Here is a 22596-nt window from a genome sequence, read left to right on the forward strand (position 1 = left end):
TAGATGCCTGCCTGTAGTTGCATGAAGAGCAGATCTCTCACATCTCACTAGCCAGAGCACGGTTCCCACTTTTGAACTCTTTTGCTGCATCTGTATCTCTTAAGGCACCATGTGCCCTAAAGTATAGTTATTACTGCATATCTCACTCTCACCCCTGAGCTCTGAGGGCAGGTTCCACTTCGGACACAGTTTTTAGGTCTCCCATCAGACTAACCCAGCATCTTGCACTTGGTCAAGGGAAGACTTGGTCATACTTTAATTTGAACTCCAGTTACCTTCTGTGACAGTTTGGGAACTTGTGCCAAAGGGTTTGAGATGGGAAGATTAGACCAGAAAAGAATCTATCCAGACCTGCCCTCTACCACCACCCCAGTACATACGTACATACGTATATACATATATATATACTTCTAGGTATATATAGTTGGTTATTCTGGATGAAGTTAATCTACCTCCTGCAAGAGTCATCTGAAGAAACTAGCACTGGAGAATATAAGTATCCGAATATTTAGGGAGGCCGTAAAGCCTGGAAGCAGGGGTGAATATACCTATTGGTTTACCAATATTACATTATAGTACCGATACATGTTATATTCAGTGCTGTTACGTCCGCTCAGTGTGCCGTCCCTTATTAGCAATGCAGAGTTCATTGTGCTGTGCAAAACTACAATGAGCAGGTATGTTACTATAGCATTTCCACCAATCCCTGCCTGCACGTTCATCTGTGTCTGATGGCTTGTGTGTCTGATTTCCACTGACTAAACGTGGACCTTTTCGTAGCCCAGAAGTAAATCAAGAGGGTACAAGCTATTAAAAATATATATTACCCATGTTTCTAGACTATTGCCACCTTGTAAATTAATTTAAGCAAACTGCTTTATCTATCTAGTTGACAGTGTCAGGACAGACAGCCTTTTAGAATAACATTGCAGCAGGGGAGGGAGGGACACGGCATGACCACTGCCCCATCTAAGTGCTAGAGGTTACCAGCCTGTGCTCTAAGTTGTGTTACTGGGAACCAGAATGGAGAACTGAACTTCCAGGTTCACTGGCCAAGGACAATTGACAACATCTACAGTTGTGGGTCTGAGAATAAGGCTATCTTGCCCCTGTCAGATCTGATAGACAAGCATTCTTCCCCTTTCTTTAGTGCCTAAGGCTCTGGTAGGCTCCAGAGCCAGGGAGACCATTTCTCAATTTCCGTATCTATCCCAACTAGTCAAGGGTTTTCTATGGTCCTGAACCTTTCAGTGTGAGGTCTCTATGCTATCTTGACCCCAATTTCACAAGGTGGTATTGAAGTACCATGTGGTAGTTGCTTAAATTTTGCAATGAGAGGTAATTTAAAGTAGCCTTAAAACCAAAAGCTTTCTGACAGAAATGGAAACTGTTTGCAAATGAGTATGAGTTGTGGGATAGTAACCTCTTGTAGCTACTCTCGATGATCTTGCATTCAGTTTACTCATCTTCCTGTCAGCCATTCATCTTCCAGTATCCCCCTATTACAGGTCCTATCAAACAAGCCCTAGTATAAGACTTACATGAAAGGACCCAAGGTATTGTCCAGCTTTGAAACATCTTCAAGAGAAGCTTTGACTTGACATTCTTAACTCCCAGTGAACCAACCTCTTAGTGTCAGGCTTAAAATTATAGCTATTTGGCCTTGGCTTTCAATCTTAATCTGCCTTTATACAATTCAGATGCAAAGAACTGCATCAGTTTGGCAGTTTATTCTTGTATTTATTACACGTTTAAGTAGACAGACAATTTTTTATTCAGTGTTACCTTGGCATATTTTGTTATAAAGCCAGGTCCAAACATGCCTCTAAATGACTGTCCCTTATTAGCCTGACCACATGACTTATAGCTATAGACGTTTAAGCAAAAACAGTGTCGGCAGTGACGTAATAGTAGAAAAGATCCCCTGGCAGGCAAGAGGCTTCAGCATATTATGTAGTTAGCAGGTTGATCACTGCTTACCTGTATTGTGTACTTCCTCAGTAATATACATGCCTTCTCGATAGGTCAGCCCCCCTACAACAGGGGTTCCTGTGGCTGGAGCCAGCGTAGGGTCAAATGCATCAATATCGAAACTCAGATGGATTGGCCTTTGTCTTCTTGAAAGGAGTAGAATAAGAATAGTCATTTGGGCTGTACTTGGACATTCGTCCTTCCTACAGTTGCAACTCCTCGATTTTGTTGCTGTTAATCCTAGTACTTTGTTAATATAGCACATTTCCAGATTTCCTATTCTGGAAGCTGTTGAGTATGTCAGATGCCTACGCACCATTTCATAATTTTGCCCTTTGCTCTGTGTGCCTCAGACAGACTAACTCCAATTTGTATTTCTGATTTACCCTGGGCATCAGAGCTCTTACATTAAGAACTATCAATAGAGGGAATTCCTCACTTCCATAGGACATGGGTTCTGACAGATTGTAGTTTAAGCTGGATTGATCTAGGTTACAGTTGCAGTTGCTGTTATACTCTGAGAGAATAACAGCAGCTCTGAACTTAACTCTGAGTTTATGTTTGCAATCTTACCATCGCCTACTTCTAACTTGTTTAGCCCAGGTGTCCAGTGGCTGAAGCTAACATACAGCAAACACCTATACAGTAAATTATTTGCACTTCTTAACAGCTTAAGAAATGGCATACTACCAAGGTGACAGTTAATCACCCAGAAATGAAGACTCGGCACTGGGAAAATGTTCTTAACTAGCATTTGATTAGTATTCATCTCCCATCTTTCTACACTACCAAGATTTGCTTAATATAAAACTTTCAGATGAAGCAGTTGTGAGGCTGGGAAGAAGAGGACAGTTGAATGCTTCTCCTCTCAAAAGGTAAGCATTAAAAATGGAAAGAGAAATTCATAAGAGCTGTTTTCCCTCCCAACCCCAGAAGAAAAATATGACCTATATTTCATATTTTCCCTTTCTGAATTTTTTTATATGTACATGTTTTGCTTTTATTTTAAAAGAAAGGTCATTATCCTCAAGAGACAGGCTAAAGTGTTCTGCCCACTGAGAATCTGTCCTGTTCCCTTTGGGACCTAGAAGTAGATATCCATTGTAGTTACTTACTTGCCAATCAGCAGATCGAATGTCTGTTCCATGACCTTCTGGATACCAAGTCGATCTATGTCTCTCATGGAAAAGTACTGGATATCATAATTCTTTAAAATAAAACTGGTGACATATAAAGGAAGGAAGCCTTAGTTTAAAGAGCATTTTTAATCAAATGTGGGGGGGCGGGGGGTTGTCTTCATAGTGACCTACAACAGGTTAAGGCAAGAAACAACCCATCAAGTGGAACATTAGTGGCCAGGACAGGCCCAAAGCTCAACTCTAATGTATCAACTTACTGTTCAGGAGGATCCACATCCCTTAGTCCAATGTATACAATACTTGGAGAAGAGATACAAGGTTTGATCCAGGAAAATCCTGGGAGTTGTGGGACCTATGAAGGAGGAATGAACAGGATTCATCAAGGATTCTTGATCTCATCAAGATAGTCCCCGTGTGCTTCCCAGTGTGCTTTCTCCTCTTACCCACAGTATATGGGTAAAGCAGCAGACACACTTGATCTGGGAAGGAACTGATAGAAGTGGAAGGGATTCAGAAGGGCAGCTGAAGAACACAGCTGAAGAATAAAATACCTACTCCTAAGGTGGCCTTGGTTTCTCATTAACTTACCTAAATAGCAGGAATACCGCTGATTAGGCCTTTCCATCTCTTTGCACACTACTGAATTGTTTACAGATTGGTTCTTGAGATGGCAACTGGGTTACGTTTCAAGTCCCCAACAACCAAAACGTGAATTCTGCCTAGTGAATAACCTTTGTACTGTCCTGGTTTAACTTGGTCTCTCACTGAGGGGAGGGATACACAGATTCTAGTCTATGCCTAGCATGGTCTCCCATGTCTTCTGAACAGCCTGGGAAAAGATTACCTAGACGTAATCATGGTTTTACTTGTCTTCTAGACCAGTGGGTCTGAGAATGAGGCCTAGGAGGTTCTTACCAGAAGTCTTCCGGCTGTAAGTGTATCAGACCACTAGAGTTACTACCCACTCACCACATTCCTTTATTATGAGATTATGATCCCCCCTAAGAGCAGGGACCATGTCCTAGTCATCTTTATGCCCCCAGCATCTAGACTGTCTGGTCCAAAATAATGTTTGATGAACAAATGGAGCAGTGGTAAGCATTACTACAGCCACCATAAACCCATCCTTCACAGAAATGTTACTGAACTAGATTCTCAAAGCCCCAGGATAACCCTTGCAAGGTGTTCAACGTTCTCTTCATTTCAGCCCACTAACCTTGTCCTGTAGTTCTTTGAGGAGAAATGAAACTGGCTGTCCGTGGAGATTTCCAGATGAAGTGGTGAGGGGTGTATTGATGTCAGCATGGGCATCAACCCAGATCACACAAAGGTCTGGGCAGTGCCGGGCGTGCCCACTAATGGTACCGATTGCCAGGCTGCAAAGAACAAACAGTAATATTAAAGGCCTTCCGCTTGGCAAGCATCACTAACAAATATCTTCAGCCAGCACAGCTCACACTTTGTCCTCAGGGCAAAGTCAAGGCCCTAGATTGAGGCTGGATTTGGATGAGACAGAGTCCCTGGGACTGTGTTCCCAAAGATGAGACTTGAGAGAGAGAGACAGGGAGAAATGGAAGGCTCTAAAGATTCAAAGGTGACAACTGGCTATCCTTGTAGTGTGACAGGTGTCATTGCTGCCCCCAAATCCCTTTAATTGGATCCATTAGCCTTGGCCCAGAAAAGGATCCAAAATATTTGTTCAACAGATGAAATCCTGTTAAATGCTATGGGCTGTATGTAACAACTCACTAATACTACTTAATACCTTTTGAGAGACCAGGGAGATCTAATTACTTTTAAAGAATCAGTTATATTAACTTGTTAAGGATAAAAATTAGTATTACAGCTGTTTAGAAAGATTATGTGATATTTCCTAAAACAAGAAGTCAAAGTTTTTAAAGGCATCAAAGTTAACAGGGCAACCCAATTAAAGACCTCATTAGATCACTGAATAAAGTAGAAGTTTATTTCCATGTTATCTTATATACATTAGCATGGCATGCAAATATCATTAAGTGTTTCTGGTTTTTGCTTTGTCCTTGATCTCCGCTTGCATTAGCCAACTGTCCTTGTCTGACCTGTAGGAATATAGCTTTTGAAATTGTGCTTGGAAAGCTGCCCAAGCTTCCTAGGAAGCAAAGAATTTGACATAGATGAGAAATGCAGCTTAAGCATCTTAGGAACTAACTACAGTCATCTTTCTTGATCAGTACAGCCTGAGGTAGCATTTTAAGCTCCATGTCCCACATAGGACCTTTTCAAGAGATTGCATGGTCTGGCGCTAAAAGCACTGGATTAAGTCCGAATATTGGGGGTCTTTCTAGGAAGAAATGTGTGAAATAGGGCAAGACTATCTATCTAGACTGCAGTTTCCCTTTCTAGAAGATAGGGATAATAATCTTAGCCTGTTTAAGTCAGTGTTGGTTTGACGATTAAAGCAGTAGTGAATGTTGTACTATTAAAGGGAGCTGAGTGACCTAAAAATGCCTCTTCCTTTAAAATATTCAACAGCTGTTCAGGTTATACACACATCCCTTCCTTTCTAGAATCTTCCAGACAGCCTAGGTTTTAGCACTGAACAGGAAACAGGGAGCAGTGATAGAGCTGCAATCTAGACAGAAACAAAAGGAAAAGCAAGGATTATGATAATTACAGTAATAAGCAGTCCCCAAATAGTATGCTGACCAGAAGAGAGCCAATAAATGAACTTTGAGCACTGAGCTAAGAGACAAGAGATCCACCCTTGGGTTATTTAATCAATTTCAGTAGAGAACCTGTGACTGACTTTCTTATTCTACTTAAAATTTTATTCTTGATGAGGAATCTACCTGCATTTGCAGTTCCATTAAGTGATCTGAGAAGCTCTCTGAGTACCTCAGGGGAAGTTGCTAGATTAGATCTCAAAAGAAAATTTAATTGCCCATAGAGGTCACAATGGACTTGAATCCCAGCTCTGCTACCTCCTGGCCCTAAGACCTTGGGTAAGTTATCTAACCTCTGTCCCTCAGTGTACCCAGCAGTGAATTAGATAAAATTGTATCTGCCTTATTGCATTATTTTGAGGATTAACTGAGAATATGTATGAAGTGCTTGATACTCCTAGTGCTTCAATGCCATTTTTCTTTCTACCAAAAAAATCTTCATTACTTAGCTCAAATCACACTTCCCTGTGAAATCTGACTACTCTAGCCTAGACTGATCTCTTCCTTCTGAGATGTAGGATTCAATATTTTTTTCATTCCATGTGTATTTATTTCATTTAATCCTAATAGATCACAAGTTTCCCATAATCCTCAGCACTGCTTGAGAACTCATCAGAACAGTGCTCGATAAAGTGCATGCTGATTCACTGAGAGGAAGGATCTAATGTATTAGCCACCTAGGGAGGCTAATACAATACTGTGCAGGGTAGAGAATGTATTCACATGCCAAGTGGGGCATTTCTAACAAACCTATTAGCAGAAATGCTTTAAAAAAAAAAAGCCCCAATTCAGCCTATCAATAGATTCCCTCCAATTCTCCTAAATAACCAAAATGAAAGTCATGAGACAGTTTTAAGAAAGCTTTCCAAGAAATAAGCATGAAACATACTGTCTAAAAACTTCGCTTAGTTTAACTCTGAACTTATACTACGTGATATTTTCTCCAGTGGTTCATGATCTTAGACATGAAAATACTATGCACGTTATACCCTAAAAATTCGAAAGGGTATTTTACTCTAAATGAGGAAAGTGAGACAAAGAAGCTAATTGATGGGCTGATGCAATCCAGCCCCTCCACCACCCCTGGCTCCCAGCTTACCTGTGGTCTCCTCCCACGGTGACACAGCTGTGGCCACCTGACACTGCTCTACTAACCACCTCTGCTAGTTCCTGGTTGGCAAGGCCCACTGAGCGAGGATTCACTATCAAGTTATTATAGAGATCATCTTTGGGAACTGGGGTAAAACTCAAGTCTCCGAAGTCTTTAAGGTGGCAGCCTAGAAACAGGGATGACAAGATTAATTATAATATATGTTATTACAGCTCTTACTGGCCTGGGCCACAAATAATAACTGTGACAAAGTACACATCATACTTATTGCCATGGTAACTCAAAACGTCACATGACAGTGGCAGGATCCTCCCAGTCCTCCCAGCAATCCTGTGGGGTAGATCCTGTTAGGAACACCATTTTGCAGATAAAGAAGCTGGGTTTTAGAAAGTAAAGCCCAGAAATGTTCACTAACTTAACCTAACAATCACAAAACTGGTAGCAATTTGTAAGACCTCAGATATCCCTGAGTTACAGAGTGAAAATAAAATACCGAGAGGAACTGGCAGGATTTTAAGAAAATTAAGTATTGTTAATTTAGGACAAAGAAACATACTTAGGAATTTTCACATTACAAACTTTTTTTTTTAAATAAAAGGCCAGGGCTTCCCTGGTGGCGCAGTGGTTGAGGGTCCGCCTGCCGATGCAGGGGACACAGGTTCGTGCCCCGGTCCAGGAGGATCCCACATGCCGCGGAGTGGCTGGGCCCGTGAGCCATGGCCACTGAGCCTGCGCGTCCGGAGCCTGTGCTCCACAATGGGAGAGGCCACACAGTGAGAGGCCCGCGTACCGCAAAACAAAACCAAAAACAAAAAAAAATAAAAGGCCAATCTGAGGACCTAAATATTTCTTAATTTTAGGATGCTTTAACAGTTATTACTTACAAGATCCCAGACACTGCTCCAACTGCTCAACAGAAATTCTTAAGACTCACATCAATCCTATTAGGCAGCTACAGTATGCCATTCTGTAGCTGAGGGAACTGAAGCAAGGTCCCAAGGTCACACAGTTGCTAGGTGCCAGAATCAGGATCCAAATTCAGGCTGTCTGCCGCAAAGTGTGTATTCTTGACTCTGCAGTTTGTATCTCAACGATTCTCTCTTGATTCTGACACCTTAAGAACTAAAGAGTCCTCTCCAAGGTACTTCCCTGGTGGTCCAGTGGGTAAGATTCCGCACTCCCAATGCAGAGGGCCCGGGTTCGATCCCTGGTGGGGGAACTAGATTCTGCATGCATGCCGCAACTAAGGAGTCCACGTGCCACAGCGATAATCCCGCGTGCTGCAACTAAGACCTGGTGCAGCCTAAATAAATAAAATTAAAAAAAAAAAAGTCCTCTCCAGGGAGCCAACAAGGTGGCAGAAGTGGAGTAGAAGCAGCAGTGGACCTTCTGCAAGTTCATCCACTTTGGTGAGCACCTAGACCAGGCACTGGACCTGTTGACACAGTGACACAGCTGCACAGTGCCCTGCGGCTGTGGCAGAAGCACCTGGGCAGGGCCAGCCTGGGGGCACGGCCCACAGAGAAGCTGTAGGTGCTGAAGATCATCCTGCCCAGATGGTGGGCGTGCAAGACCTTCACCCAGGTGGAAACCAAGCCCAAGATTATTGGCCACTACCTGGGCGAGTTCTCTATCACCTACAAGCCTATGAAGCACAGAGCCACCCACTCCTCCTGCTTCATCCACCTTGAGTAGCCTGTTCGGCCAGTAAAGGCACAGACTTCTCTTTGAAACAAACAAACAGAATGAACTAGTGGTATATTCTGACAGTAAGCTGTAATATTTTCCCACCCGGGGTTCACATATTCCAGCAAATTATGACATTAGTCACTACATGTTAATCTTTAGTGTAAGTACCAGTCTTTCAATCTTAACCACTTATATCAATAAATTGGTTGGATTTAGGGTGAGGACTAAGTAATCCAACACTACCAAAGGATTTGCGCAAACAGAACGTTAGCATGGATTGTATTCTTGTGGGCCTGTTTCTCAAACTAGAATCCAGGTATGTTGAGGGGAGGGGCAAGTGGTCACAGTATAGACATCTGAATGTTTGCAGAGACTTGTATTAAAGATTTGTATTAAGACTAGCACAGACCAATCTTGAATATAAATTGTACAGTTTGAGCTTTACCTCTTGAACCCAAACTCAATCCAAAGCCAAACTTCTGAGAGAATGTAGAGATTTGAGAAGCAATGGCCTGGAACATAATCCCAACCGAGGGATCACCACCAAGATCTGGATGACTAAATAAGAAGGAAAGGTGCTGAAGGTAGAAGAATATGAAAACAGGCCAAAGACATTGAGAACCAAGAGAAAAAATAAATAAAACATCTATAAAAATCTTCTTAAAATCTTTTAAAAAGAAAAAAGCCACGAGTAACATCACAATGTATTTTACTAAATCTCGAAATATGGAAGGACACTTTAGATTTAAGAGAAATGAAGCTTTAACTTTCAAGTCAATATCAGGTCTTGCCATTGTTGCAACACAGTCTTGAGCTGGACAGATTTGAATGGCAGTGCCTATACTTGATGTCTTAACTTCCATATCCATGTTTATCTCAGCATCTCCAGGTGCAAGATGCCATGGCTTGACTGGCGTTTTATATTAGGTGTATAATTAGAAAAGGTTTATAATCTAATTGAATAATAATGTTAATATTAATTTTTGAAGACTAACTCATTTAATCCTTCCATGACCAATAAGAAATACATGCGAATTAAAGTGATCAACCTGGTGGTTAAGTGGTAGAACTTGGGGAACACTAAGTCCAGTCATGGAATCTAGGATGTAGACTTAGATAAGTATACAGAAAACAGTACAAACTGGGCTATTATTTACTTATCAGAATAAAGCTGCAGAAAGCTTAAAAAGGGAACTTAAGAGAATTTGATAGTCTTACAGCAACACTCGCCATGGAAGAGAGACTGAATTTCATAAAGGTATTTTGGTCATTAAACATATAACTCTGTGGAGTGAATCACCAGCTTAATTCACAGCCTGGATGGTGGGTTCCAACTCCTTGCTCACCAAACAGCCTTCTGCTTATTCACTTAGTTTCTCAGTTGCCCTCATACCAGCAAGAGGGCTTCCTGACAGTGGATGCCAGAAGGTCTCTTGCTCACTGAAACTACGCACGGGCATTTGGGCTTATACATCATGGTTAGCACGAGTCTCTGGGTCTGAAAGCCTGATAAACTCTGCACACTTCAAGACTTCTGTTCCTGGACCCACAGAGCTGAGGGCCAGACCCCCTGAAGGGATCAATACCTTGAGAGGCCCTGAGTGGCCCACCTTATATGACTCCCAACTCTGCTCTTTGATTTCCACAATAAATTCCTGGTAAGGACTGGGGACAATGAGTGAGTGCTAAAGGAGTGAAAGGAGGTTATAGGGAACATGAATTATGACCCGTAGGCCAGTGTTTGAGGAGTAGAGAGGCTGATGGGAGGTTAATTTTTTGTTAAGGATGAACTGAGTAATGATAAAGCAATTACCTTAGCAGAGTACAATGGCAAGTTCTTCTAGTTCAAAAGGTAAATGGTCTCACTAATTTTAAAGAATCTTGGAATAATAGTGAAAAAAGCAAATATTATAACATGGAATATCTATCATACTGGAGAGAGCTGTCCCTTTCTCAAACTTTTGGTGCTTCAGGTCAACTCATCTGCAAGTCTAAATCAGATGAGACATAATATTTCATTGCTGCTCTTTCCTCTTTTAGAAGGCATTGTAGGATGAAATAAACCTGAAACTTCCAAGGAAGCTCTCATATCAAACACATTTGGAACCGACTGGAAAGGGCTCTCATTTTTCATTGCAGTGGGAAAAAGTCAAGCTCTGTATACACTGGTACCACCTCACTGCTTCTCTCCCCAGTGCTGGTAATAAAAATACACTGACGACTACTCTGATCTTTTAGGCCCGGTTGTTACTTTTGGCCTTGATAAACCTCTCAGGTTCCACTGGAGTGGAACAAGAACACAAGTGCATCCACAGAATGATGCAACCGGAAGAAATCCAAACAGCCCTATCTGACGTTAGCAGTGTCTGTGGACAGCACTTCTATTTCAGGGCCCTCATCACCAGTGAATCCTTGAAAGAAGTCAGTGACAGGAAAGAAGGAAAAGGAACAAAACTGTCTTTCTCCACACACCACACAGTGCTAGCTAGATGCTTTACAATAGCTACTAATCCTTACTTCCTCTGCTGGTATGATTATCCACATATTTTGGAGGAAGAAATTCAGCAAAGTTAAATAGCTCCAACTGTTTAGAGCAAGCCTGAATCCTCCTTTGGTTAGAGACTCACGAAAGAATGAGTGAGCAGGCACTTTGATAGCATAAGGGTAGCGCATTCTCTCTGCTGCTGACTTCCACTTACAGGTAGCTCCAGCTGCTCCCAAGCCTCCCAGCAAGTCAAGAGAGGTGGGTTTTGAGGTGGGCTGACCCACGGGCGTGTCTGCCAAGCCACAGGTAGCTCACTGGCAGAGTATTAGACTTGGAGAAAATCTAAGAGTCTATTAGTGTACAGTTTTTCGAACTGTCCTTGAATAGGATGAATGTTTATGATTTGTCAGGAATAACAAGTCAGTGAAACATGCAGAAAAACAAAGACTGAGTTCTCATTTGGTGCTGAGAGAACACTGGTGGGTCTTAAAATTATAGACTCAAATATTGTACACAGCAGATTTCATCCCACAGAAAGGGAGTTCCCAGTATTTTAAAGGATGGCATCTGCTAACTCTTAGAACCTCAAAGTTGTACCTGGAAGACCAGCCTACTGAAAACAGTTGCAGTGTTACTGTAAACTAGGAAAGGAATGCCAGTTAATTCAGGTCATTTGAAGTAGGCAGAATTTCTCTTATCCCTAAAATGTGGTTTGGGTAATAACCTTTGAAGAGACTGTTATATAAGGTAAACTCATTTGGCTACCACCAATAAAATGCAGGGGTCTGAATTTTGTTTAGTGCATTTAACTCCCAGAGGCTGTACAACCTCAAGAACCATGTGTCCTGGGGTATCTAAGAATCAGCTCTTTGCTTCCTTAGACCCAGCCTCCAAAATAAGTTTGGTGCTTTAGGGAAAGAAATCATATCACACAAGTATACCTATTTGTTCTAGTTCACGTCTTCAAAGCCCCTCATAAGACTGCTCCAACCAACCCTCTCGACACTCGCTTCCTCCCCACTCTGTTCTCCTGTTCAAAAGGAGGTGTTCTCAGAGGCAGTGAAGACCATGGATGAGGAAGACCAAGGACAGTGGCACTAGGGGCTCAAGGATGGAAGGTGACCCCGGGCATCCAGGCCAGTCACTTCAGACATGGCCATCTAACATCTGTCGGAGTTTACCTCAAGATCAGCTGATACAGATGTGATGTTAATAGATGCCTTTGCGTGAATGTGATCCTTAAGTAAAAAATCCCAATACAAAACAAACCCAAAAGTTTGGCTCAAGACATGTAACTGAGATGACTTGCAACACCAGTTATGTTTCCTGCTAATTGGTTCTCCAGCCACATCTTAACTTGTCGAAGAAGAACAGTGTACCACTTGCTGAGGATGGGCTTAGTAATGTATGCCCCTCTGGACCCAACCCATGTCAACCCTCCAAGCACCTCCAAGAACATGGTGAGCCAACTCAGGCTTTCTTGGGCAGACTGTTAGCTGACGGCACCCTGACAGCCTGGTTCCAGCACAAGCAGGGGCAGAGGTAAGAGGAGGGTTCCTCTGGCTTCACGGGTCACTGCGACAGAACCACTTTCCCTCGTGCAGAACAAGACTGTTAAGCTTCTCTGAGAAAAAAATCTGTTGTTAACATGCTGACAGAACTTCAAGCTACTCCAGTATCTAACCACGGGAAGAGACAGCAACAATCCCTGGGGCTAAAGTACTGCTTTTTAGAATATGGGATCTTTCTTCTTTAAATTCTTGATGCTCCAACTTGTTCCAGAAAGGATTTAAAGGGCTAGTGACTACAGCTCTGCCAGTTAACCAGTCCACATGTGTAGCTCCCTGCCCCATACCTGGGCTAGCATCCTGGTGAGTTTCACAAGGGACCTCAACAAACCAGACAGACCACATTCCACGCTACTCCAGGCTGAAAGCAGAGCGCACAGGAGATGAGGTGGCCACAGTGGGTCAAGTGGCCACAACAGACACGAAGGAAAGAATCCTGTCCTTTGGCCCCTAACTTCCCAGAAGAGTCAAGATCACCAACAAAGTTCAGTCTCGAAGTTTGTCCCACCTCACACAGCCGTTAACAAGGATTGAAATGAGATAACAAGGAAAAGCCTACACATGCTAGGGGTTACATTATTAGTTCAACTAGATGAGGCATCTTTGTGGTTTTTCTCCCCACCCTACCCTTTTCTTTGCAATAGATGGTGTAATCTAAGACTTCCCAAAACTTGTTTGCAATACGACTATGTCATTTGGATAAGAACAAGAGTTTTTGGTGAGAAGTAGCAAACGTACACAGGCCCACTGATTTCTCATCGAAAGAGCTCCTAAGGAGCCCAGCTGTCACACACAGTTCAAATTTTCTACCTTCCCTGTAAAAAAATATAAAGGCATGGCCAATTTCACTGGAACACCAGTTCTCTGAAAGCCCTAACCACAATGCCACACCCTGCTGTGACTCAGTTCTCAGGTCACACAGGAAGGTATTTTCTACTTCTTTTCCTATTCTGTGGTTCTGGCTTCCTGGGGTAGAGGAGGGGGCCAAAAAGATGCTTTCTTCTCTTCAGATACTAGCATTACCACACCTATTATAGGAATACACCCTCATTATTAAGAGAGCTTGGGGGACTTCCCTGGTGGCGCAGTGGTTAAGAACCTGCCTGCCAATGCAGGGGACATGGGTTCGAGCCCTGGTCCAGGAAGATCCCACATGCCACGGAGCAACTAAGCCCGTGCACCACAACTACTGAGCCTGCGCTCTAGAGCCCGTGAGCCACAACTACTGAGCCCACATGCCACAACTACTGAAGCCCGCGAGCCTAGAGCCTGTGCTCCACAACAAGAGAAGCCCCCGCACTACAACGAAGAGTAGCCCCCGCTCGCTTCAGCTAGAGAAAGCCCACGCACAGCAACGAAGACCCAATGTAGCCAAAAATATAAATAAATAAATAAACTTATTTTTAAAAAAAGAGAGAGCTTGGTCATTAATAGGGACAAGTAAGTTTATTCAAGGATTAAATTATTTAAACCAACCACAGTAATCCCCTTAGGTTCTAGGCCTCTGAATGTGCTATTTTGGATATTAAAGGAGTAACGCCACTCCTTTCTAAAGCAACTAGAGGCTTGAAGCAGCCATCATTAGCTACTTAGGTCCTGGAATAAGTATGTTTCAAAAAAGTAGGCAAAAACTAGCCATTGCCACTTACCAACATTTAGCTTGACTAAATTCATCAACTGGTAGCCCAATACCTTGTAAGAGTTTAAAATTTGATATATGACAGTTATTCAATTTAAACATTTTTAAAATCTGGGAAACCAGGGGGCTTCTGAGGAACAAACCATTTTGAGAGTAAGGAAATAGTGATCCGGGAAAATCCCACGGATCACGATGTGAATGAAGTTCCAGGAGAAAGCCTGGATGCTTTGCCCCATTTCGTCCTTCAACAAAAGCTAACTGTGTGCTGACTGTGCACCTGGTTGCAGCCTTCAGGAAGCTCACAGCCTCGTCAGAAGACAGGCAGGGAAAGCACAGGCCGGTGCAAACTGCGAAGATGCAACTGTGCACAGGGTGTGATGGGAACGGGAAGGTGCTGACTCAGACCCAGGATGAGCCAAGGGGACTTCTCAGAAGCATCAGTACCTGAATCCTGAAGGTTTTAGCCAGGAATGAAAGGGGAAAGCCTTGCCATGCAGAAGCACATAATACCTTCAGCCCTACAGAACAATGCCCAGGGTCCATCCGGGAGGACTGCAGAGAGATGAGGAAGGAGGAAGGGGCAGGGCCCAGGTCCTAAATGCAGCAGGGAGCTACTAAGGTTCAAGTCAGGAGGTAACAAATCAAATCTGCACTATCCTGCGTGCCACAACTACTGAGCCAGCGTGCTGCAACTACTGAAGCCCGCGCACCTAGAACCCATGCTCCGAAACAAGAACCCACTGCAATAAGTAGCCTGCGCACCACAACGAAGAGAAGACCCCACTCGCCGCAAGTAGAGAAAAGCCCGTGCGAAGCAATGAAGACCCAACACAGCCAAAAAAAAAAAAAAAATCTGAAAAAAAAAAAAAAAAGAATCTGCACTGTTAATCTAGTGATCTGGTGGCCTCTGGAAAATGGCCTGGCCTGCAGAAGAGCAGCTCCCAGAGGGGCTGTAAAGACAAGACAGACAGAACTGACAAGATTCCAGCAATACTTAGAGGGGTGTGGAGGAGAGAGAAAATGTTTGCCCTCCAGCTTTCTGGCTCTGCTACCATCAGAGATGAGAAACCACAGGAGAAGGGAGTGGAGATGATGGTAAGTTCAGTTTTGGATACTCTGATATTGGGGCGTTAGAGACTATCCTGTTGATAACACGTCGAAACAAGTTAATGGCTCAGATCTAGGCAGTGTTCAATGGCTGATGACATCACTTCTGATGGAAGTGTACACCACCACCTATGAAGCAGAACTGCCAGAAAAAAAAAACTGGACCTGAATCTGACCAAGGATCTAGATCCAATAACCAGTAGAAAGGAAATACAGAGGACAAAGAATATGTCACAGGATGCCACAGGGATGTGATCTGCAAAATACAAGCTGAGAGATTTTACAGACAAATGACCTAGTTTCCGCTACAGATCAACTGCAAGGAAGAAGGAAGAAAACAGGAGGGACTTATAAAGGACTTACGAGATAACAATACAGACCTTATTTGGATCCAAACTCAAACTGTAAAAAAATAAACACAAAAAGTGTAAATCAGTCGGGCAATGTGAACATTAACTGGTGTAAGGGCAGATACAAGTTGAAAATAGACTTAATTATCTCTGTTGAAAATAAGGGTAAAAACTTCTCTCCTCCCTTGTGTTTCAGAATTTCTTTCTCTGTCCTTTTCACATGTACGCAATCTTTATAATGACTAAATAGGCCTCACAACCCAGGAATGTTTCCTCAAGGACTTAGGAACCACTTTTTGAAATACAAACATCTAGGTCCCCAACCTCCCAGTTCTATGGGTATGAGTGGTTGGCCCCTTGCTTCAATTTGCCAAAAAACTACCTCCCCGCTTTAAGATAGGAGAAGTTTGTTTCCCCTCCAGATAAAGCCAGTCAGCTAACCGGTAATCACTCCAATTTCCATGATAAAGTTAGGATGAGCTACATGTGACAAAAGGTCAACTATCAAAGTCCTCTAACTGGAGGACTAGTTATTAATCTTGAAAACATGGATTGCGTTGCACCTGCTTGGCTATAGAAAAGAGTAAGATTTGTCTTTGCAGTCTTTTATCAGATCACCCAATTTAATGCTTATTCAATAATAAACTGTTTTTCCTTCTCTACCACCTTTGTGGATAGGTTCTCAGATGGGAGATTTTTTTAAAATTATATTTCCCAATACTGGTATTTGATATTAATTTATTTTAGGTGTGATAATGGTATTGTAGTTAAGTTTTAAAGCATTCTCGTATTTTGAAGACATATAATGAAATATCTGCAGATGAAACAAAATGATGTCTGTGATTTGCTTCAAAAGGTATGGAGGTGGGGTGAGAAACCTTGCCAGGTATAGATAATTGATGCTAGGTGATAGCTATCAAGTTCATTATGTTACCATCTCTACTTTTCTTATGTTTGAACACTCCTGTAATAAAAAGTTAAGAAGATACATGGAAGCCAGCTGGTATACAGGTTTGGAGCTGGGAGGGAGGGGGAATAAGTGCTGGAGATAAAGCTCTGGAGGCATCAGCACACAGGTCACAGGAAGGCCGTGGAAATGGACAAATGGCCAACTGAGGCAGCATAAAGTAGAGGGTCAAGGACAGAACCCTGAGGAATACTAAAATGTAAGGGGTAGGCAGCAGAGGGTCTAGCAAAGGAACCCGAAGAGTTAAAATCAGAAGAGAGTGGTGGCAGTTTCAATAAGATAAGATGGTTAATAGTGTCGAAAGTGAATGTTGCAGGGTCCACCATATTAAAAAGTAGGAGGTCAGAGACCTCAGCAAAACCAGTTTCATTGCAATGATGGCCCAGGACCCCTGATTATAGCAAGTTGACCTATGAAAAGGCAGTGGGGAAGCCAGTTATTTTGTTTCTGAAGAGAAACAAAATAACTGGACAAGAGCTAGAAGGCTACATACGGCAGAGGGGGATGGGAGGTGGGCAAGATTTGCACTTACTTACTGAAGGGACAGGTTAGTAGAGAGACGCTGAGAAACAAGGGGAGAGAAGGGCTCAGTGCTGGAACAAGAACCCTCGGGAGCCAGGAAGGGATGGGATCTAGAGCACAGGGAGTTGGTGTGGCTGACAGCCACTTGTCCGATATCTGCTCTTCCCTTCCTCCACAGAGGATTTTAGCTGGGGCACGACCCCTTAGAAGAGACTAAATTCACCATCTTCCATTCCAACTAGCTGTGGCCATGTGACCCACTGAAGCCAAAAGGATAAGCAGAGGTATCCTGCAGCAGTGTCCTGGGAACTTTCCTTAAGGGAAAGCACAAGTTCTCCCTTAGCCCACTTGTCGGTTTATTTTCCCATCCTGCTGCCAGAAATGAGGCCACAGCCATCTGGGGCCATTAGATAGAGGCCTTGCTGGTAGTGCAGCAAGATAAGAATCTAGGAACTGAACTTCAATGAACTGAGCCTCCAAACCAGTTCTGGACTTCTCTCTAGACTATTTCCTAGAGAGTGAACTATTTTTCTTAAACCGCTTATCTGGGGCTCTTATCACGTGCAATTGTACCTACCTAATACAGGAAGGACTGGATACCTCATCCTCTGAGGACAGTGTAATAGTATCTTTGTCGATACAACTCATTGGGGGATGATGGGGAGAAGAGCTAGAAGTTAGGGAGTTCATACCTGAGTTGGAAAAACAGAATGATTATGGGTACAGATTTGAAATAGCCATCATGAGAAACAGGATTTTTGGAAGAAGTTGGAGACCGTACCTTTATGATGGTGCCACTCAGTTTCTTCAACCATGGTAAGAGCTGAGAAGGCAGCTGACTGCACCAATTGAGGGGCTAGATTGTATATGGTAAGAAATGAGGTTCTCAACTACTTCTACTGCTGACTGTATGAACTTCAGGCCATACTTTACTTTTTTCCATTCTCAGCTTTTATAGAACAATGTGCTAAATAACAAGCTGAAAAAAATTTTCAAGCCTACAGCATTATGTCCCTAAGAAGTTACAACCTCAAGTGAACTTCCTTGTTCTTAGAATATTCTATTCTAACTTATTTTTAAGTGTTTCCTTTTTAATTTTAAATTGTGGTAAAATACACATAAAAATAACCATCTTAACCATGAGGTGGTATTAAGTACATTCACATTGTTGCATAACCATCACCACCATCCATCTCCAGAACACTTTCTTGCAAAACTGAAATTCTCTACCCGTTAAACCATCTCTCTCCATTCCTCTTCCCCCAGTCCCTGAACCACCATTCTACTTTGTCCCTATGAATTTGACTAATCTAGGTACCTCATAAGTGGAATCATACAGTATGTCTTTTTGCAACTGGCTTATATCCCTTAACATAATGTTCTCAAGGGTCACAATGTTACAGCATATGTCATTTTCCTTTTTAAGGCTGATATTCTATTGTATGTTTGTACCACATTTTGCTTATCCATTCATCCATCAGTGGACGCTTGGGTTGCTTACACCTTTTGGCTATTGTGAATAATGCTGCTCTGAATATGGGTGTACAGATATCTCTTCGAAACCCTATTTTTCAATTCTTTTGGATATACGCCCAGAGTAGAATTTGTAGATCATCTACTAACTATTTTTAACTTTGAGAAAACTCCACACTGTTTTCCACAGTACCTGTATGATTTTATGTTCCCACCAACAATGCACAAGGGTTCCAATATATCCATATCCTCACCAACACTTGTTATTTTGGGGTTTTATTCATGCTAGCCATCCTAATGGGTATCATAATTTGCTCTTAAGATTAAGAATCACATAATAGGGACTTCCCTGGTGGTGCAGTGGATAAGACTCCACGCTCCCAATGCAGGGGGCCAGGGTTCGATCCCTGGTCAGGGAACTAGGTCCCGCATACATGCCACAACTAAGAGTTTGCATGCCACAACTAAGGAGCCGGTGAGCCCCAACTAAGGAGCGCTTGAGCCGCAACTTAGGAGCCCACCTGCTGCAACTAAGACCTGGTGCAACCAAATAAATAAGCAAATATTTAAAAAATAATAATAAAATGCATGGATAATCCCAAACTTTGTTTAAAAAAAAATCACATAATAGCAAGAACCTAGCATAGTGCCTAGAACATAGTAAATGTTAGATATCAAACAACTTTGAAATATAAGATGTAAGTTAAATTCTTTGCTGCCTTCTTCTAAGCAGGAAAGATATGGTTACATTGAAATTTGCCAAATCCCAAAAACATCTATAATAGATTTACCTATATTGAGATTCATCAGTGATGTATGCTTTTGCCAAGGCATTAGCAAATTACTAATTCCAGAAAAGCTTTATCACACTCCGGAAAGAAACCAGTGCCCATTAGCGGTCACTCCCCATTCCCTCTCCCCCCCAGCCCCTGGGAACCACTGATCACTTTCTATATGGATTTGCCTTTTCTGGACATTTCATATAAATGGATTCATACAATATGTGGTCTTCTGCCTTCTTTCACTCAGTATAATGCTTTCAAAGTTTATCCATTTTGTAGCATGAACTAGCAATTTATTCCTTTTTATGGCTCAATACTCCATTTTATGAATATCACATTTTTCTTAAATCTCCCGTAAAAACCCAGATTTCTGGCTTTTCTTGAAAAACTGGAGATAAGAGTGTAGAAAGGCCCTTCCCTTCCCACATGACAACCACTGGCAAGACCTCAGGAACAGCTTTTTGTTCCCTGAACATTCCAGGCACTTTTCTATCTCAGGGTCTTTGCACTTTACTTACCCTCTTCCTGAAATGCTTTTCTCCCAAATATGCACATGGTTCCTTTCCTTACCTCCCAAGGGTGTGCTCACATGACCCCTTCCTCAGTGAGGCCTCCTACCTACATCTGCAATGCTTACCCTATCCCTCCATCCCTTGCTTTCATTTATTCTATAGTGCTCATTACATCTGACATACTGTATGTTTTACTTATATCTGCTTCCAACCACCCCTCATTAGAATGAGAATTCCATAACAGGTATTTCTGTTTTGTTCACTATTATATTCCTAGTACCTAAAGCTTAGTAGTGCTCAAATTTTTTGAATATATACAAACAACGAACTTGTTATAGTTTTTAGTGACTGAAAGCTGCTAAGAAAAAATAAACCTAAAAATGTTTAAACAGCTTTAATGCATACTTTATATTGACACTTTAAGTGCAATGAGTTTTGGCAGTTATATGTAGTCCTGTAACCTCCACCATGCTTAAGATATAGAACATTGAAAGTGAAATTAAGTCACAGTAACACATTAAGGTAGGTCTGTTTACTATAGTCAGGCATGCCTAGAACTTGAAGATGTTTTAAATTAAAGCTTTAGGCTTGGGACTGCCCTGGCGATCCAGTGGTTAAGACTCCGCGCTTCCAATGTAGGGGGCGCGGGTTTGATCCCTGGTCAGTGAACAAAGATCCCACGTGCCATGTGGTGCGGCCAAAAAATTTAAAAAAAAAGGTTTTAGGCTGTTATTTCAGAATTTGTATTAAGAAACATGATAGTTCAAAAATCAGAACACCAAGAGAAAAAGGAGTTGCTAAAATCCAAAGGGACTAAAACATACTCCTAGATTAAAGACCAAAGAAAGCATAACCTAATGAGCAGTGTTAACATACAAGAAGATTATGTCAGTACTAAGGGAAAAAAAGCCAACAAAAGAATAAGAATTTATTATCAAGGGCCTGGGGAGAGAGGGCTTTGCATATTCCAATCCACATGGTAATTTCTCACTGGAATTTGTAAACTGATTTATCGGTCAGGAACTTTAAGCTGCAAGCAACAGAAACCTTTCTAGCTAATTTAAAGAAAAGCAGTTTTTTCAATTTGGGTAACTCCCAGAATCATCTTAAGAGGACCAAAATGTGGTTTAAAGGTCACATTGCCAGGAATAATGGCCCCAAAAGTCACACTGCAGATTGCTCCAGTGAAGATACCACTGCTGCTGTCACCTCCACTACTAGGAAAAGGAGTACTGCAGCTTGCATGGCTGACCCCACTGACACTGGACAGAAGCTACTGCTGGAACTGCCCCCACAACTGCCCATCACAGAATGAATTCTTTATTGCCCCTTCTTCCAAAATGTCAAGACAAGGTTTAGGGTGGGTGTTTCTGTTGGTGGAGCCTAGGTCAAGAGCCCACAACCCCAGTTACAACACAAATGAGGTGGAATGTGGATGGAGAGAAGTCTAAAGAGGTAAAAGAGGGTCAAATTGTAGAGGATCTGTCTTACTGGTTGTCAAGCATGGAACACATACCACCAGTGGTTGAGGGTCAAATACCAAAATGTAAAACTACTAAAATGAAAATTTATTAGAAAAATGCATCTAGCACAAGCCTGAGATTTCATTGTTTACTGTAGGGGCAGGCTACATTTTAAAAGTATAAAGCTTTAAAGCCAATTTAGAGAACAACACCAAAATAAATAATATGGCAAGTCAGCAGAGATGGTATATGAATGACAAGACTGAGAAGCATGGATGCATGTAAAAAGCCATGGAAAGACTAAGCAAAGGAGAAAAATAGTCTTAAAAAGATCAGTCTGGTGGCAGTAAAGAATGAACTGAGGTAGGCAAAATGGGACAAGAGTCATTATTGGAAAATTAGATCTGTGTGTGAGAAGGACAGAACTAGAGCAGGGCCATTACGGGAAAGGACTAATCATTTAGAAGGAGGAAAAGAAGTCAACAAGACTTTGTGATCAGAAGTAAGGAACAAAAGGGACGACAAAAGAATTCTGATGTCTTGGAGTTTGACTTGAGTAACTAGATAATGAGTGATAGTGTGAAACAGACAATGGGAAGACAGCAAGACAAGCAGATTTGACGGAGAAGATAATGAATTTTGTTTCGAACCTGTAGAGTTTGAGACATCTGTGACAGTGAGATGAGGCTACTTAGAACAAAGCTGGTGGAACACTGGGGACATGAGCATTTGAGGGCTGGAAAGAAGAGGAGGATCCCCAAAAGGAGTCCAGGAAGGACCAGGCAAGGGAGAGGAGGCTCAGGAGAGAGTAGTGTCCTGACTAACGGAATATTTCAGGAATAAAGTGGTCAGTTGTGCAGTAGAGAGGTCCAGCAAAATAGAGGCTGACCAATCAGTGAGCTTGATCAGAGTAGTTTCAGTGTGATGGTAGGATGGGAGCCAGGCTGAAAAGCATCACTATCATAAAACTAAATCTGTGATGGCTGCTGTTCTCTACCAAACACCGAAAGCACATCCAGACCCCTGCACTCACATATCAATCTGTTCCAAATGAACAGCTCTCATGCCTTTATGTTTAAACTATCTCAGGCTTTCTGTTGGTTCTTGCTGAAGCAG

At 42.2% G+C, this 22596-nt stretch overlaps 1 protein-coding gene across 2 annotated transcripts in view; it reads right to left on the bottom strand.

The window, feature by feature from the left end:
• Window positions 1–22596, bottom strand: part of ARG2 (arginase 2) — a 43290-nt gene that overhangs the window by 847 nt on the left and 19847 nt on the right. For both annotated transcript variants that reach the window (XM_060140719.1, XM_060140711.1), the window contains exons 3-7: window positions 6912–7089; window positions 4327–4486; window positions 3368–3462; window positions 3087–3191; window positions 1981–2117 (exon numbers count right to left, since the gene is read on the bottom strand). In XM_060140719.1, coding sequence (XP_059996702.1) covers window positions 1981–2117; window positions 3087–3191; window positions 3368–3462; window positions 4327–4486; window positions 6912–7089 — 675 coding nt within the window. The remainder of the gene's footprint in view (window positions 1–1980; window positions 2118–3086; window positions 3192–3367; window positions 3463–4326; window positions 4487–6911; window positions 7090–22596) is intronic.

The sequence above is a fragment of the Lagenorhynchus albirostris genome, chromosome 1 (genome assembly GCF_949774975.1).
Source record: "Lagenorhynchus albirostris chromosome 1, mLagAlb1.1, whole genome shotgun sequence".
NCBI lineage: Eukaryota > Metazoa > Chordata > Mammalia > Artiodactyla > Delphinidae > Lagenorhynchus > Lagenorhynchus albirostris.